Raw genomic sequence first — 18021 nt, forward strand, 5'->3', positions numbered from 1 at the left:
TCCTAATAAAGTAAAAAAAAAAATATAGTGGTCTTATCCTTATGCTCTGTAGCCTAATGAAACCAGGATAAATAGGCCTAATATTTAAAGGTAAAAAAAAAGAACAAAAAAAGACTGCATTTGGAATTTGTGAGGGGAAGCCTTATTTTATGTGGCACATAACTAATCCACATAATATTGAGAATAAACAGATAAGATTTTCATTCTATTAATTTTAAAAATGAATGGAATTTTCCTTGTTTCCGTGTTATGCTTTTGCCAAATCCCAAAGATTAATTTAGCATACTTAAAACATTGCATGTTGAAAAAATCCTGCTTGGTCATTTAAAAATTGCATAGAAACAAGTTTAAACTAAATCTAAAGCTATTCACAAGCAAACATGTCCAATGAACTACTCTTTAATATTTTAAGCAAGCACTGTTTAGAACTACAGTTAAAATAGACCAGGCAATATAGGCCTAAGGACTTCACAGTGAACTACATTTCTCTGTAACACCTTATTTTTAAAAATAGATCTCTCCGTTCATGTCTAATAATTTGCCAACAAACTGGAAGTGCACTTCCTGTATATATTATGCAATTTAATATTTGCTGACAGGGAAGAACAAGATCTACCTATTGATAGTGCTTGTCCTACCTGAAAGCGAAGAAATATGTTGGATAAAGAGTTCAACTTTGAGACTTAAGAGAATTTGGAGCATTCCAAGTTGGCATCAGGACTTTATCCAAGATTATCCAAGTCTTTAGAGTTGTCTTCTATTTTAACTACCACACTGAACACTCAGGCATTTGAAAGCATTTTGCAGTTGCCATATACTCCTTTTCCTAGCCTATATGCAGTACTGAAAAAAATCCAGCTCTGTCAACTCTGTTCAAAACATGGCAACAAGAAGTTTTGCATTCTACCAATCAGCTGTAAACCAGGATTACTTTTTTCCTTGCCAGTCTAAACAAATAGATTCCCCTAGCTCAGCATGCAAGTCTGTTTAAGGGGAAGAACCAAATGGATACATATTATTAGCAAGAACTCGTGTATATTCATGCATTTTCAATATCTCTGATGTCTTCAAAAAATTCCACTTCAGTTCATGTTCAAATAAATTAAGAGGAGGGCAGCTTACTAAAAGGAGCTGGAAAACCTCAAATACATTCCCGGTCTGGGATCCAGTTTTTGCAACAGAATGTGATCACCACACCAGTACAGGTGTTGGTTCTTACAGTACATTCCCTTCATTATTGCTCTGCAGTGATTTCCCTGGAGCCTCTCTCAACCTCTAACCAGAGATGTTTCCTCACAGCAATTCCAAATTCAGGCTTTCTCTAGCATTTCCCAATATTTATTCTTCTTAAGTTCATTCTTTCATTTCCCAATCAAAGAATCCACATCCATAAATGAAACCAAATCAGATATCTCCATAAAAAAAATAAAACTGATGTTCATCTTAATAAATTAACCATTGTTCTCAGTGAATCCAATTACAGTTCAGTTGCCCTTGCCACCATGTCAGATGTACCAACCTCTCTTGAAAAGGATAACCATTCTGACCTGGTGAAATGAAACTTCTGGTTAAATCTTTTGTTCCATTTTTATCATGTGAAAAGGCCATACTTGTTGGATTGGTTCACTTGAGGATGCCATCGAAACAGTTAAAGGCCCATTCAGTAAATCTATTCCCAGAACTTCAACCAAGTTAAACTTACTTTTTTTTTCCTCAGAACTTAATTTTTCAAGAAGATATGTAGAAAGGAAATGACAAACAACTTGATAATACCCACATTTCCTTCTTTACCCATTGTGCTACATGGACACCATCTGAAGGAGGAATTCCAACAAGTAGAAGCCTTATTTGTGACAACCAAAGTGTCTAAAAGTGATGTATGTAACTATTTGGCAGAAGAATTCCTAACAGAGATCACATTATAACTTTGCACAGCAAGGAGTCAGTTTTCTGGGAACTTACCCTATTATAGCAAACGCTGGCAGCTCTTGCAGATCAAAGGGGAAATCCATACGGAAGTTTGTTCTGAACAGGGCTGTGATGGTATCTGTGAGAGAACAAGGAGGTAGAGGAGGAAAGGTAATAATGAGGTGAGAAGTTAAATGCCATAAAATCTAGGAGTAGGGACAAGGAAACTAGTTTATATGTGCTCCTGTGTGGTTTCATGACATTATATACAGTATTACAGATTGGCAGACTGCTCTGATTTTAGTAGCGCCTATTTTTGAGCACTTGCAACCCTAGATATTATAAATTTGTTTTCAGAGACTGTATACATTTTTTAACTACAATCCCAGATTTTTAAAGGGTTTTCTTTTCTTTCTTGTCTTCTACCATCCATTCACTATTGCAGAAAAAAAAAAGCTCTGTTCACTATACTCACTGACTCTGAAAAGGTCTCTTTGCTGAGGCAGGCAGTGCTTGCATATCTGGAGAAGCTGTGTCACCCACAGTTGTGATTGCCTTCTAGAAACAAAACTCAGATCCTCTCTGAAGTTACATCTGAAAAATTTTTGACTGGTACCAAAACAATGAAAGGTACCATCTCTCTCAGAAATGAGAGATGGAAAAGATCAGCTAAGCACCATCTTCTCCAGCTCACTCCTCCTGGTAGTGTTGCCCTGCTAAAATGAAATATTGAAACCTGTCTTACTTTTATCTGGAGGTACACTGTTGTGTGGAAACCGTACATATCTGTATGCCAATGGGTGAAGTACAAATTAGCAATTTAATAGGGTGGAAATGTAGCTGAATGAGGATGGATGTAAACCCCAATTTGCCCTGGATGAAGCGATTATTTGCAAAATGAGGAAATAAAAGAAGCAGTGAAAATCTAGCATTGTATAGCAATGACAGGAGGCATTAATTACTTGTTAATTGTTCAGGCAGCACTAGGTTTAGGGCAATGATTTAATCAGGTCTCTGTGGGTTACATTGGCTACTTTCCAAATTGGGAAGATCTTGCTGTCTGCCTCTTCACCATGTTCCTTCCCTCCCAGCTGCACTGTTCTCCTTTCCCACCGTGCCCATTCCCACAGCCTTCACTTAGTTCTTTCATCTCATTGCAACCTGACAGAAAACCTATCTGCTGTTTTCCTGAATTAGTCCTCTGCCAGGAAAGCAAGTTGAATGGAGAGGTCAAACAAACACAGAGATGGTACAAGGGAGGGGAATCGAAGATGGTGAAAAGCGAGATATCCTCTTTTTTTGTTAGATCAGCCCAAAAAAGGGATCATCTCAATACAGTTTTAGGAAGCAGATGGTCCAAGCCACTAAATGGCAGTGCACTAAAAAATATAGTAGGGCTCATTGTCAAAGACTTTTGTCACAGGGTGATCAGAGCAAAGGGAGACAGTCACAGCACTTAGTCTGAGTCTTTCTAGGTTCCCTCTCTACTCCCACAAGACAGAAAGAACTTTCCACAGAAAGATTCACGGTACCTATCTTCATTCTCTTTCCTGAGTGGCTAACCCATACCGAAACTGAATGTCTAAGCCTTTTTCTCTCCATTGGCTACAAACTTCACCACTTTAGAGTAGTTGTTCAATTCTTACAAGGTTAGAAAAAGTAAAAAGAAATGAGAAAGTCTAGTTAATGTGAAGTCTACTTAAAAATAGCTTTGAACTTTAAAATAACACATGTAAACACTTTAAAATAACATGTAGAAGTGATCAGAAGGAGCAGGAGGAAGGCAAGGCATAAAACACTATGGCAAATAAGATGAAAGTTCAGGACGTGGTAAAGCAGAAGTTCTGCAAATTGTAGAACTCCAGTCCTCCATGGCTGGCAAACAGGGGCTTAAGCTTCAGCAGTCAAAGAGAGTGGGCCAATCGTAATTTGGTCTAAGAAATAAAAGACTTTTGGTGAGATGCTACACAACTTAATTGCATCTGTCACTCTGATATGATCACTTCCCTACCTGCTACTTCCTGGTAGCAGGCATAACAGAAAAACCCTTGCATGAACAAAGACTGAAAAGACTGCGCTTGTAACTTCCAAGGGAAATGAGCAAGAAAAGACATGAAAGATAATTTAGAGCAGGCATGATAAAAGATCATAAAATAATGAATGACTTAGCTAGACAAAAATTTCTAGTTCCTTAACACAAGAACAAGGAGACTAGCAACACAGACAAAGAAAATTCAGAACTATGAAAAGGAACAATTTGTAATAGACAATTGAATCATGGAGCTTTTTAACCCAGACAGTCAATGAAGCAGAACTTAAGGAGCCATTAATATGGATATTAAAGCTGTCTGGATGATTTTGAAGAAGGGACAGGAGTCAAGATGTTTCAGGATTAAGCTGATTTCTAGTGATTTGAGAAAGTAGACAAAGTGAAGGACAAGAGATTATCTCCTGTCATCTCTCTTTGAATTTCTTATATTTTTTTTATGGAAAGAACAGAAAGATTGGGGGGAGGGGTGTTTTGTGACAGATCTAATGGTTGAATACCCCTCGCTTTTAGGCACTGTGACATAAACAAAGATGTATTCACTTTCTGCATTCGAGTAGAAAGTGTAGTCACTTTCTATATTCAAGAGTATGTTCAAAATCCAAAAAAATCCAGCCCTGTGAAGCCCAGAGACACAAGTTATAGCACTTTCAACTAAGCAAACTGCCCCCATGGAGCTCAGATCAGTAAAATAGATACAACTCTAAAAATGAAATAAAAAGGCATTATAAGGAAGAGATTTACATAGAAATGGCATCCTTTTGCACCAGAGCTCTATTCCTGCAGTGTCTGAGATGCTTTCTTGAAGAAGCTTGCCCTGTGCTATTTCTGTCTGCACAAATGTCACTCTCATGCTTTTCAGTTACTTGAGACGGTTATTTTTTCAGGACCTTCAGTCATATCCTACCAATCCTGTAGCCTCTTAATCATTTAATCATCTCAATTTTCTTGACTATTTGTTTTAATGTTTTTAGTCAAGAGATGATCAAAGTAGACCACGGTATTTCCATCAGATCACAGCAGCATACACTGTGGTAGGTATTGCATTCTCTGTGATGGGAAATCTCTGTATTTACAGCCTTCGTATTATTTTGAGTAGAGGCAAAAATCTCACCTCAGGGGCCCTTTTGCTTGCCAAACACTCATATTCTGTCATTTATCAGTCATATCCTCAGCACACTTAGGAATAGGTTGGGTTAGACAATCTATGACATGACACTTTCTCTTCTCTGTACTACTGAAATCACATGTTATGGCAGAAGTTTCAAACGTCGTAGAACATTGTGGTTTTGAGGAAGATGGAAAGTAACGCATTAATACAGCAACTTTTGTACGAAGACAGTAGCTCTTAGCTTACCTGCATCCTTGTTCCAAACTGCAAGAACTCGGAAAACAAAGGCACTAAAGGTAGCTGCAAAGAAACCTCTCCAATAATTGCGCACAGCGAAGTAAGTGGAAGTGACCTCAATGCTGAAAAGTACCCCTAGAAAGAGTTGGAAAGGGAGCAAAATTAAAATCAGAAGTGCAATGTTAGAAGCATGAGAGAGGCTTCTAAATAGCCTTCTAGAGCAGTGGTCTCCACACTTATTTGATCACATACCCCTATCAATAAAAGATTTTTGAGCATGTACCCTCCCTTTTATAAGTGTATTTATTTAAAAATAATATGCATGCATTACTGTACTAAAATATTATGTACTATATAAAACATACACAAAAAAAGAAAAAAAAAGATGAGATGATGAAATAAATGAAAATTTTTTAAAAGTATTTGTTTTATTTATTAATGGAGCAAAAAAATTTTGTTCTCACCTTGAAGTACATCAAGAACATACATCAAGTATGTTTATTTTTTCAAAAATAACTGCTAGGTAGCATGCTACTGACAGACTCCTGTCATCACTGAAAAGATCAGCAAATTCAGAAGACTTGTCATTTTTGTAAAAGAAAAATGTGTAACTGCTCTTTAAATTCAGTTGCCATGAGATAATCAGTAAATATATGTAGAATTTTCATGGTCACTCTCTCCCCCCCATCTCATCTCTCTTTGTATTGCAAAGATTCTACTGTTTCAGTCTTATTTTTATGAAATGAAGCACATCAATGATATCCTGTAGCACCTTGTGCATGTCTGTCTCCCATTTCTTTGCTGCAATAGCTCATCCATGAACATCACAGTGAACAAATTCCCAATGTAGCACTATCAATGTAACCTTACCACCCAGTCCTTCTCTTAGTCTGCTCCACAGCTTTTCCGTAAAGTATTTTTATTAAAGAAGTGATTTACTGTTGAGAACAAAGCTTCTGTACTAGATCCTTCCTTCAGTGACTCACAGAAAGTAGTTCTGCATGTATTTCACTATTGAAACAGAATTTGGCAAATACCATAATGTGAGGCATTTTAGAAACACCTGTACTTTCATCCATCCAAACAGGAAGCTGCTTCTAGAGTGTAATGTGTATGAATACCTGTTTCTTCAGACCTTTAGCAATGTTTCCTATGTATCTTTCCATAGCGTTTGCTGACCAAGGAATGCATTTTAGTTTGCTGCTCTATTGCTTTCTGTGTATTATTGCAGACACTTTTACCTTGGCAGGAAGAACAAGTGTTTTCTCGGTGGTATGTGGCTTTTTGTATTTCACTGTGAAGCAAGAAAAACCTTCCTGTCTTCTACACTAATGTCATTAAGTGTAATTTGTCATTAAGTTCAGTGAAATTTTGCACTGTATTGAATGTCACATGACTTGAAACATCACTAAAATAATTGTAGAGGTTTGTCTTCATGTTCTGGATGCTTAGATTTTTAAATGCCTTACTATTTCTGACGGCTTCATACCATCATTAGTGAACTTCTCAAAGCACAATACACACTTAGGGTGAGGTTCATCGTTAATGATAGCAGATGTAAACCCATATTTAAAACAGCCTTTGATAATTTTGATTTTTTTGTCCAACTTCTTGTCAGGTCTGATTAGCTGATCACTGCTGTACCTCATATTGTGTCTGATTAAGAGCTTGTACAGGGAGTAGAAGTGTCAGCTCTGCCATTTTCTTGTCATTCGTCTGAGCTTGCATTATTAGTATTATCTTCAATCCATGGCCTCTTTGCAGGGATCTTTTTAAGCCACTTGTCAAATTTGTGAGGATTAGTTTAGTTAACACTAGATAATATAATCCAAAAATCCACTTAATCCAATGTGGGCACATATTGATTGCAATACATTGCAATATGCTGAAAGAAAGGCAATATGCTGAAAGAAAGGCACCATGGTCAACTCTCTGTTTTGGGAACAACCCTATGCCTCATGCACTGTATGTGATAAGTGGCCATATGACATAAGAGGGCACCACTGCCAATACGTGTACTTAATGTTAGCAAAGTTTAATTTATTTAGTTTTTTATATTAAAAAAATAAAAATTCCTCTATTTCCTTCCCACACCCAGTCGATCACCTTGTGCACCCCCTGGGATACGTGCACCCCAATTTGGAGACCACTGTTCTAGAGGGCCTTCCCCTCTTGCCTCCAGAAGGTGGACGACGTGGAAAAAAAGACTGTGTCAGAGATGCTGGAGAGGTTGGTAACAATAAAGGTAAGCTTTGTCCAAAGTAAATGACAGATCAAAAATGTGGTGCAGGAAAGGGGAAGAGGAGAGGAGAACTAGTCAGGAGAGGATTTAGGTACCTGAGAAAAAGGAAACAGAACAGCCACTTGCCTCCAAGTGGTGTCCCAAAGCAGCAGCCAACGCCCACAGCACATCCCACAGTCAGGACATCCGTGTAATAGTATGGCTGCTACTGGTGAAAGAGACAGAGAGACAGACAGACAGAAGAAAGAAGGAAAGAAATCAGAGAGTGAGTAACAAAATTGGCAGGTATGACCACATAATATCGCCCAGCTCTGTCACCAGTCTCAGTTATAGCTACATTTATCTTATTTCTCCCTACTGAAATGGCTTCAAAACATTCAAAAGACAAGACCTGGCATAGGACAGGCATATACCTGGAATCACACATTCAAGACACATGAAGAAGGCAGCATCTCATCTTCCATTGAAACATGCACATTTCTGTCACTGTAAAAGAAATGTCTCATGGAAAATATTCCAGAGGGTGGAATGAGCCTAAGTAGGTTTCTCTCCATCTCTTTTACTTTGGCAGGGAATCTCAGGATGCGCTTGTGCCACAGACTGTCTCAAAAAACCCACCCTGTAAGTCAGCGTGTACAAGGCACCTGCGTGTCCAGAGCAGAGTGTGGATTCGTGCTGAAGGTCCTTTCACGCTGGGTAGGTGAGTGGGTAACAGATCACCTAGTAAAACATTGTGCTATCCTGGTGAAAACTATCACGATAATAAAGGGAATTGGAAGGTATAAAAGGTAGAGTCTTTCTAAGAGACTGGGCACCACTAACTTGTCAAGGGATAAACTGGCTTTTTATATCCATCCTCATTAAAACATAGAGTGGTATTTATCAGCAACAGTGCCAAGAAGTTATGCACCATGGGCAATATGATATGAAGTTGCAAGCTATATCCTGGACTAAGGTCAGCTGAAGATTACATGTCTCCCAGGTAATGGAAATCACATATGGCAATTTGGTGTGAATCCAAAAGAGGAACTAGGGCTACAAACACTATTATAATTTTCTGTTTGTTCCCATACTACAGTGTTATCACAGACTCACAGCAAGTATTAGTTTGGAAGGTGGCTCTGAGTGCTTCTCTATCTCTCCATCAGAGATGGACTAACTCCAAGGTTAGACCAAGGGTGCTAGGATCAGGGTGTTCTGGATCAGGGTGCTAGGTGAGCCCTGAACACCTCCAAGGGTGGAGATTCCCTAGCCTCTCTTGGCACTTGTGCCCCCTGAACCACCTTGGGGCAAGGGAAGAAATGTTTTTTATGCAAGGATAGAATTTCCCTTGTTGCAAGGGGACATACAGCTCTCAGCCTCTTTCTTACTGAGCCTGATTTTCTTCTTGGCACATCTTTTCTCAAGTAATCAATTGAAGAACCTCTAATCTGTAGCAGACAAACTACCTTCCTTTTTTTAAAATAGCCAACCAGAGTAAAGATCATTATTATTGCTGCTGCAAGACCATTTTGCATCTGTCAGCTAACTCATCCGCTTGAAGACTAACAGGAAAGTAGTGTATGGATGAAATAAAGCCAACTTAGAAAAAAACATAGCATTTAAAAACTCCTTAAACTTATGAGCACAATAACCATGGAGAGAGGCTCAGGGCAGTGCATGGGGAGGGAGAGAAGTGAAATGAAGGCACAACAAAGAATGGAGAATGTTTTAAAGACAAATTATTTATGAATATATTTCCACTGCTTTAAGAGAAGTTATGTTCCTCTGGCACATGTGCTGTTTAAAGAAATTCCATGAATCAGAAGACTAGTACAAATGTGAGGAGGCGACATAAATTTCCACATTTCTCCTCAAACTGGGATCATAGAAAGGTGGGAAGGGACTACTGGAGTTGCCTCCTTCAACTTCCTGCTTAGAGTTCTGCTGATTCCAAGGCTAAATCAGGTTCTTGTCCAGGTGAGTCCTGAACATCTCCAAGGGTGGAAATTCTCTGGAAACTCTGAGTATCTATGGCAGTGCTGAATCACCCCTGGGAGAAGGGAACATAATTTCCTTGAACACAGTCAAAATTTCCCTCGTTGCAAGTTGTGTCTGTTGCTTCTTGCACTATGTCACTCTGGAAAGAGCCTGGATTAATCTTTGCTAAAACCTCCCTTTAGGTGGCTGATGACATTGGTTACACCATCCCCCTTTAGCCTTTTCTCCTTTAGGCTGAACAAACCCAGCTTCCTCAGCTTCTCCTCATATATCATTACTCCAAACTCCCAATCATCCCATTGGCTCTTTGCACCTCTCTTATATGGGGAGTTTAAAACTTCACACACTGATGTTTCTGTTCTCCAGTCCATTGATGAAGTATTTATATAGTAGTTTCCAGTTCACATTATCACTTCCTGTCACACTTGCCATCACCTCCTGCTCTACTGCTACTCCTTACATTGAAGTGTTTTTTAACTTCCGTTCTCTACTCAATCCTTGTTGACTTTCTGGACAGCCCTTGGTGCTCTCCAGGTGGAACAATGTCCATGGCAGGCAGGGACTGAACAAGCTATTGATTAGAAATCAGCATATTAATAGGTGTCACTCTTCCTATAACCTTCCCTTCCTTTTGCTGCCACCAGTTTCATGTGAAAAGAAAGAACTCGTGTTGCTAGAGTGGTAAGGTATCTGTAGAGAACCTTTCCTGAGAGCAGAAAATCTCACAGCAAGAGGCTAAATGACTTGTACATTAAATGCCACATATAGGAAGACACTTGCCTCCAAGAGGAGCCCCGAAGCAACATCCAACTCCAACTGCGCAAGCCGGCACCAGAAGGTCGAACTGCCTATGCACATTCTGGAACAGAGAGTGCAGCCAGAGACGGGCATGCTGGGGTTAGAGGGAGCAAAGCCAGGGGGTTAGGACCCAGAATAATGAAAATAAGCAACAGCAAGCAGCAGATTCAGCCACTGCTATTACAAATAGCAGGCTCTACACGCTTTAGTGCAGTCTTTAGTACTGTCAGCTGGTCTTCGGCAGTGACATCTGGTCCTTGTGCGCAGACACTCAAGTAAAACAGCCCCTCCAGTTGTTGTATTATACAGTAAGTTTCTGGTAAGAGCCTGCATGTAAGGGAGTTCCTGCATTTAGCTATATGTGCAGTTAATAGATTTTTTTGTACAACTAGTCAACACAGTGATCGGCCTGCAGAGGTTGTTCTGCAATAACAAAAGCATAGAGATGGTATCAGTGTCTATAATTAGCAATGCTGTATAAATTTGGCTTAAGGACAAATTGATTTTTGTCTTCAGCTACTTTTTTATACAGACAATGATCACAGTGCAAAAGTATCAGCATTGAAAACTTGTCAAATACATATTCCTAATCAGCCTCTGTGTAATTGAAAGGTAACGTTGGTGGTCCTAGACTGTATATCTGGCCTCCCACTTCCATTTTTTTTGTCTTGTAGTTTGCTGCTCAGCAGTACAGTGAACTTCAAACCATATTTCCTCTCTGTTCTGTGGCCTACCCATACTATCCTATGTGTCTACAGAGTTCAACCTGTGGAAAAGCTATATGCAGAGACACATGTCTTACCTCATACACACCACAGAAGATTGACATGAACTTGCTGAGTACTGCAGCACAGATACTGGCAATATGAACAAAAGGACCCTGCAAGAGAAGAGGAGGAGGAAATAAGAGAGGGTTACCCTCTTATTGGTACTAATGGTTACTGACAACCATTTAGCTATTGAAGACCTCATAATTTTTCTTTGGCCATCTCAACCATTCAGACAATCAATAGGGTTGGAAAAGACCTAGATCACCGAGATCACAGAGTCCAGCTGTTAACCCAGCAGCACCGTGTTCACCACTAGACCATGTCCCCAGATGCCACAACCACTCAGCTTTTGAATTCTTCCAGGGGTGGTGATTCCATCACTTGCCTGGGCAGCCTATTTCAATGCCTGACAATCCTTTCAGTGAAGAGGTTTTTCCTAATATCTAGTCTAAACTTCCCCTGGTGCAACTTGAGGCCACTTCCTCTTGTCCTGTCATTTGTTACCTGGGAGAAGAGACCAACCCCCACCTGGCTACAACTTCCTTTCAGTTTGTCTAGTTGTAGAGAGTGACAAGGTCCCTCCTTAACCTCCTTTTCTCAAGGCTAAACCACGCTAGCTCTCTTAGCCACTCCTCATAAGACTTGTGCTACAGACCCTTTAATCTTCCTCAGTCCCCCAATATCCATTTATTTTCCAGACTCTGATCACTATTGCACGTGGAAACAGCAGTATTTACCTCTTTCCCCACAGGCATGCCACTTCCAAGCCCAGCTGTAAGGCTCACAACTTTGGCCACAAAAGCTTTGAGAGTGAGATATTCCTTGAGGACCACTCCCCTCATAATGGTCTTGAGCTCTGGGATCCCAGACCCTGGTAACAACAGCAGAGCAGGGAATGAACTAAACCCGCAGGCAAATGAAACAAGAAAACCAAGACAGACAGAAACAGATGTTGCCATGCCTTTTGCCCTCACCAACAGCCTGTGGAGAGACGAGGTGGCAGACAATGGCGGCAAACAGAATAAGAGCAAGTGGGTATGCGACCCACACCACATACTGCATAGGAACATTCGGGTGCAGCTTTCTGTACATCCACTTGTAGGCTGTTGACAGAAAAACAGAGAAGTTGTCAGTAACCACAGCTGCTCCAAACAGGTTGGTACATATCAAAGAATCACACACTTGCAAATGTGCCCATGCTAAATCCCCCTGAGAAATGCTACCCCAAAGTCTTCATTTTCTAAGACAAGCCTTGTTACATTTTGAGTATGAATTCCCAAATAAAGCAGGCATTCTGGAGGAATGGATAGAAGACACTATTAATTCCTGTGCCCTAGTGTGACCTAAGAAGAGGCGTGTTACAAGCAGTTGTGAGGTTGAATAACTGTACAGTCTCTTTTCATTTGGCAGCCTGACTCTCTTATGTGTGTCCTGAAGGAGAATAAAGTGGTCCACCAATCTTTTCTTCCTAAAAACTAGTTTAAAAGCTCTGATTATGATTTGCCTTGGAGAGCAGCAGCATGAGGGGAGCTGTGCCAATAGCTATTAAAACAGCAGTGGTACCATTGCTCAGGCAGATACCACAGCAGGAGTGGCTGAGAATCCAAACTGAACTGTAGCTCCTGTGCAACTGTATCTTCTCTGCCTGAGCTGGCTCCCTACGCAGTAGGAGGCTGAGACTTGGGGGAGGGAAAGGAAAAAACCGCAAAAACCAAAGGACTCAGCTGCAGAAAGTAAAGGATAGGGACTCTCAGAGACTGGTAGACTATAGTAGACTCCTGGTAGATGGGGAAGCTCTGGGAGGAACCTTGGCTGAAGGAATATTGGGAGCTTTGAGGAATGGCAGTGTCTGGTGGAAATCAGCAGCCAAGCAGAAAGGGTTGGTGTGAATGTGCCGGTAAGGATTGGGACACTGAAGGTAAGGACAAAGGAACAGTGCAGTTAAAAGCATGTGAGCAATGTTGTGTGTGCGTGTGCGCACTGAGATAAGGGGAAGGGGGCTTGAAAAATCTTGTAATTTTTATAGCTGGGAAAGGGGAAACAGACCACAGGAAAAATGCACGGAAGGTATATAAGACAGCAAAGAAGAGATCTTTCTGAAAAGGGCCAAAGGTCAGAGCGCTATGACGCCAGGTAGCAGAAAACTGCAGGGCACAGTATAAATAAAAGTTGGCAAGAATAATGATATAAAAAGTCAAAACAGAGTCAGGAGGACGTCTAAGAACTCCTTCCCCTTCCCATCTTCATCTGCTTAATATTCTTGGGGAGGAAGAGAAGCAGTATAATAGGAAGGACCACAGTACTACTTCCCTGTGCTCCTGCATATTCAAGGGAGCAGAAGGGGAAGGTATTTAAGGTAATGGTTTTGTCTTTGGCTCATTATACACATATCCTTCGTTTATGCCCACTAACTTCTAAATTTTTTCCCTGCCATCCTTTTAATGAACCTCCTCCCATTTAACCTTCAAACTTCAAACTGCCCTGACAGCAAGGGGTGAGAATGTATACTGATGTTAAAGGAGGAGGAACATTGATCACTGGGCTTTGTAAAACATTTGTATCATTTACAATCTGCTTTTGCAACACCTGAACGGGACCCACCCTGTAGGCTCTTTGCACTGGCATAATCCATTCCCCAGCTCACCAACGCCATGACCAGACCCAGCAGAACCAAGAAAATCCAGTCCTCTCCAAGCTTCTTGGTAATATATTTCTGCATGCGTTTAGCACAGTCTGTGGAGGGAAGAGTGAACCAGAAAAAGTGAGGGAAGATAGATGAAGCACGTGTCTATCTCTCCTATGCTGAGAACTGACCACAATCAGGATTTATTTAGAAGCATCATGGGATTTGTGTTGAAGGAGTGGTACCCATCCCTCTCTCACACAGTTATGCAAAAAAATAAAAGGGAAGGGAGTGTGTGTATGTGTGTGTGTGTGTGAGGATACATAGGATGGAATTTAACATCTTGTACACTAACAGCAAAAGTCTGATACAAGGAAGTCGTTTTCCTCTTGTTACAGAGATCTGTTGTGGAAAAAAATATTATTATTGTTTTTTATTCCAAACAGATCTTGACTCTTCCTAGGATGAAAGCTCACATGAAGAAATTTTTTCTTTCAGTGAGATTCCTTTTCCTTCCCCCTGTGCTTCTCCCCAGTCACAATTGCTTAAATTCCATCTCTCTGGCGGGCCTACCCAATGTCTGGTCATAGGGTAATGAAAGATGAATTCTCCCTACCTTGACATTTGGAATAGTGTTCTTCTTTGATCTGTACTTGACTGTCACGTTTCAGGGGTCTTCCATTGTTCTTTTGGGCCTGTTTCTTCAATAGTTTTGCTGCTTCCTTCTCTGAACTGTCAGTTATCTGATCTGTGTATTTGCCATAAAGCTAGAGGAGCAGAAAGCAAGAGAGATCAATAGAAAAGGTAAGGCAATGCTCCTTCACAGATAGCATTAAGGATGAAAAGGCAGATCAATCCACCAATAGTCCAAGGTGTGGGCCCAAATGTACCCAAGGAGGGAGACTGAGATAGAAACTCTCAGACCGATGCAGCTCATTTTGCTTTTTTTCTTTTTTCTTTCTAGTTCCCACTTCCCAATCTTTCCAAAACCTTTTCATCTCCTTTTTGGGAGTACAAGACATGGTCACAGAATTCTCATTGTTTTCTAACATGCCAAGAAAAAGCTGGCTGTGGTCTAAAGAGATTGAGCAGACTTTCTGGAGGTACAAAAGAAGGTCAGAAGAGTTCACATCAGGCTGCCATCCTCAAAGCTGTCTCACAGATTTCAGCAGCACTGTAAAACATCTCTGAAGGTTTTGAGATGTATTACACTATCGAACAGGCTGCAGGAATGTCCTGCATCTGTTCCTCCTGCTGCCAAGGAATGCTTAACAGGGCACACAGCCACTGATAGTGCCTGCAGAGGAAAAGAATCAGCATCAGCTCAGAAATATCACTGGGTACTGCACTTCTGTTATTTACCCAAATCAGCATGTTAAATCCTCAGGTACCTCCAATTCCTCTGAATTTCCTAACTGCTTAGTCCAGTCTTTGTCTTCAGATACTAATCTTGAGATGCCATTGGTTATATGCAATTCACAACTAGCTACACATGCTTACCAAGGATATATCATACATGGGTATGCAGTAAACACGGCAGTTGTGCTGTCTTGTCAACAAGATCTTAAGGGAGTTTGAAGAACCCTGACTGTGCCCCCTTGTTTGTTTACCAGATTCCCTGAAGAGCAGCTATCCTACCTCACTCTTCCAGAGTATAGGTGGGGAAGGTGTGTATTTAAGAAGCTGAGAATAAGCCTCTCCTTCTCACATGCCCTTCAATGAACCAGGTTTAGCTTTACTTCAGGTCAGGTTACCACCTGATGCACTTCCCACCTGTAAAAAGGCAACTCTGCTTCCTCTGCAGTACAACATCTGCTTCTCTGAGATTTTCTGAGTGGCAGGAGGAGAGTGAGCAATGTTTTTATCAGTGAAGTCAAACACTTTAGCTGGAGAATGACTAGACATAGGAGAGAGATAATGCACTACCACACACTTAGAAGACATTTCTATTTGACAGTTCCTGCCTCCTCCTTTCGAGGTAACATAAGAGATGTTCCTGTTCCCCTAAGATAAAATAGATTCAGAGACTCAAAGAGAGATTTACACTGGAAGGCACGCCTGGAAGTTTCCAGGCCAAGCCTCTGCCCACAGAATGCAAACTCCAAAGCCAGATAAGCCAGATTAGGCTGCTCAAGACTTTGTCCAGGCAATTCCTAAACATCTCCAAGGGTGGAATTTATCCAGCTTCTCTGAGGACCTGTTTCAGTGCTCTATCAGTTAATACTTCAGTATAACACATATGACTGAAGATCCTAATTATTTTATTTATTTGCACATATTCCTCAAGAGACGCTTGAACCATATGCCATAGCTCCCTTTGGAAATCCTAGTGGATTTTTTTTCTCACTGAACACATCTATGCTTTATTAAATCATGCTGTTCTAAAGGTGGCTCACCTAGTGTCGCTTGGACAGATTGATCCTACCTGAACAGCTGAAGGTATTCTTCTTTTCATCACTGTATTGGAAACTACACAAATTTAATGCAGTTATTAACCACATGACTACCAACACATTCTAGGTAAATTAAGCAATGCAGATCCTTTGCAGTGAGGAATGGCCATGCTCCGAACTCCATCATACAGACAGGACAGTGAAACATCAGGCTGAAGAATTTCATCTAAAAGCTGCCACATAGCAGTCCTACATAGCAAACTGCTCAGGTTTTTTTCTCTTACTGTGTCTATTTCAGCCAGAAATGCTAAGTACTAACAGATTTTAGACAAATGCATCTTCACATCACCTCAGCTAGTGTTTCATTGCTGTTAAATGGTCATCAGGGATGCATTTATATCAAATACAGCTTAAACCCAATTGTGAACTCAAACCTATATCAAGTATGAAATTCAAATTAGAATCTTCCATCTGCCGGATAGAACATCATGACAGTATAATAGTAAGAATGTTGAAATTCCTCATATGGTATCTCGGTTCACTGCTTCTGGCTGGCTGGAAAATGGTGCACTCAGGATGTGGGAAAAAAGAAGTTAGTCCACAGACATAAAAAAAAAGAAGTTTGTCCTGCCAAACAAGATAGTTTCAACTCATTCGCACATGTGCTTTGCTTCTCCAGGAATCTGGCAGTATCAAAAATGGTAAGAGATTGTGGGACAGAGAAAGAATCCAGAAAGCAGAAGATTACCTTAAAGCAAAATTAGGTTAGGCAAGAACTATCTACTCCACTAGAAGGCATGTAAAACTAAAAATATAACACAGTAAGACTCTGACTGTTTCTTCTTCTGTTGCTCCGTCACTAACACAAGGAACACAGGATTTCTGAGCACCAGAAAAATTGAAGACAATTTTATAAGATCTCAGTTACCACCTAAGGGTTGAATCAGAAAAGGTACTATCATGCCTAGCTTGGCTAAATGCTGAGTGAGACCGTGATAATGGTGCAAAACCAGCTGAAGGTGTAAATACCACTAAAGATTAAGGGGAGGAACATACATATAAAAAAAAAAAAACATCCAGGGAGAAAGCACAACCAGAGTGAAGAACATTTTCAGGGTTTGTCTTCCCAAAAACTGGGGAAGTTTCATTGCTTGAGTAACAGAGGAAAAGCTGCACAGAATCTCAGGGAAAAAATACATCACAATCTCAAGACTTTTCTGGGAGCTATTTTCTGAGAGCTCAGCACATGTATAAAACTGTTCTCTCACAGTCCAAAGTCTAAGCTATTTCCCATGCCGTTCAGACTGAACAATACATTTTACACAGAATACTCCAATCCTGAAACCCCCTTTCCCCAACACTGTCAGTGCATCCTGTTTATAAGTTGCTACTCCTAGTCACTGAGGCAGTCCTGGGCTCTGCTTCTCATCCCTTTCATTCCAGCCTTGTAACCATCCTGCTATATTCATTAGGTGATTTTTTTCTGATGGATCACAAAAGAGAAGCCATATTGGTCTCAAAGGTGAAAACTCCCAGAATTCACTGCATAAGTAGATTCAGATGTCAGTAAAAAGTCTTGACTCAATGGCTTAGACATAGAGCCAGTGAAGCACATGCAAACAGTGGGGGACAGCAACAAAGTAATAGTTTTTCCTCTAGAAAAGGTGGCAAAGGGGAAGGTCTGTCAGCAATTCCATTACTTGAAGGGCAAGAGGGGTTGGAGAGAAACATCAGAGCAAGACTTCTTGGAGGGGCACAGTGAAGGACAAAAGGGAAAAAATACAGCTTCCAAAAAAGTCCACGCAAAAGGAAAACATGTCCCCATCTACCCCCTCTTGAGGATGGTTCAACATAAGAACAGAAACCCAGAGAGCTGGGAAATCTTCAGTCTTGGAGATGCTCAGAATGTGCC

The 18021-nt window shown here is 40.6% G+C and overlaps 1 protein-coding gene across 4 annotated transcripts in view; it reads right to left on the minus strand.

The window, feature by feature from the left end:
* CLCN1 (chloride voltage-gated channel 1) overlaps window positions 1–18021 on the minus strand; it is a 57970-nt gene that overhangs the window by 15899 nt on the left and 24050 nt on the right. For all 4 annotated transcript variants that reach the window (XM_017814684.1, XM_017814681.1, XM_017814683.1 and 1 more), the window contains exons 2-9: window positions 14333–14483; window positions 13695–13826; window positions 12068–12196; window positions 11831–11964; window positions 11126–11203; window positions 7672–7750; window positions 5313–5438; window positions 1963–2047 (exon numbers count right to left, since the gene is read on the minus strand). In XM_017814684.1, coding sequence (XP_017670173.1) covers window positions 1963–2047; window positions 5313–5438; window positions 7672–7750; window positions 11126–11203; window positions 11831–11964; window positions 12068–12196; window positions 13695–13826; window positions 14333–14483 — 914 coding nt within the window. The remainder of the gene's footprint in view (window positions 1–1962; window positions 2048–5312; window positions 5439–7671; window positions 7751–11125; window positions 11204–11830; window positions 11965–12067; window positions 12197–13694; window positions 13827–14332; window positions 14484–18021) is intronic.

The sequence above is a fragment of the Lepidothrix coronata genome, unplaced genomic scaffold, assembly GCF_001604755.1.
Source record: "Lepidothrix coronata isolate B3197 unplaced genomic scaffold, Lepidothrix_coronata-1.0 Scaffold46, whole genome shotgun sequence".
In the NCBI taxonomy this organism is placed as follows: Eukaryota; Metazoa; Chordata; class Aves; order Passeriformes; family Pipridae; genus Lepidothrix; species Lepidothrix coronata.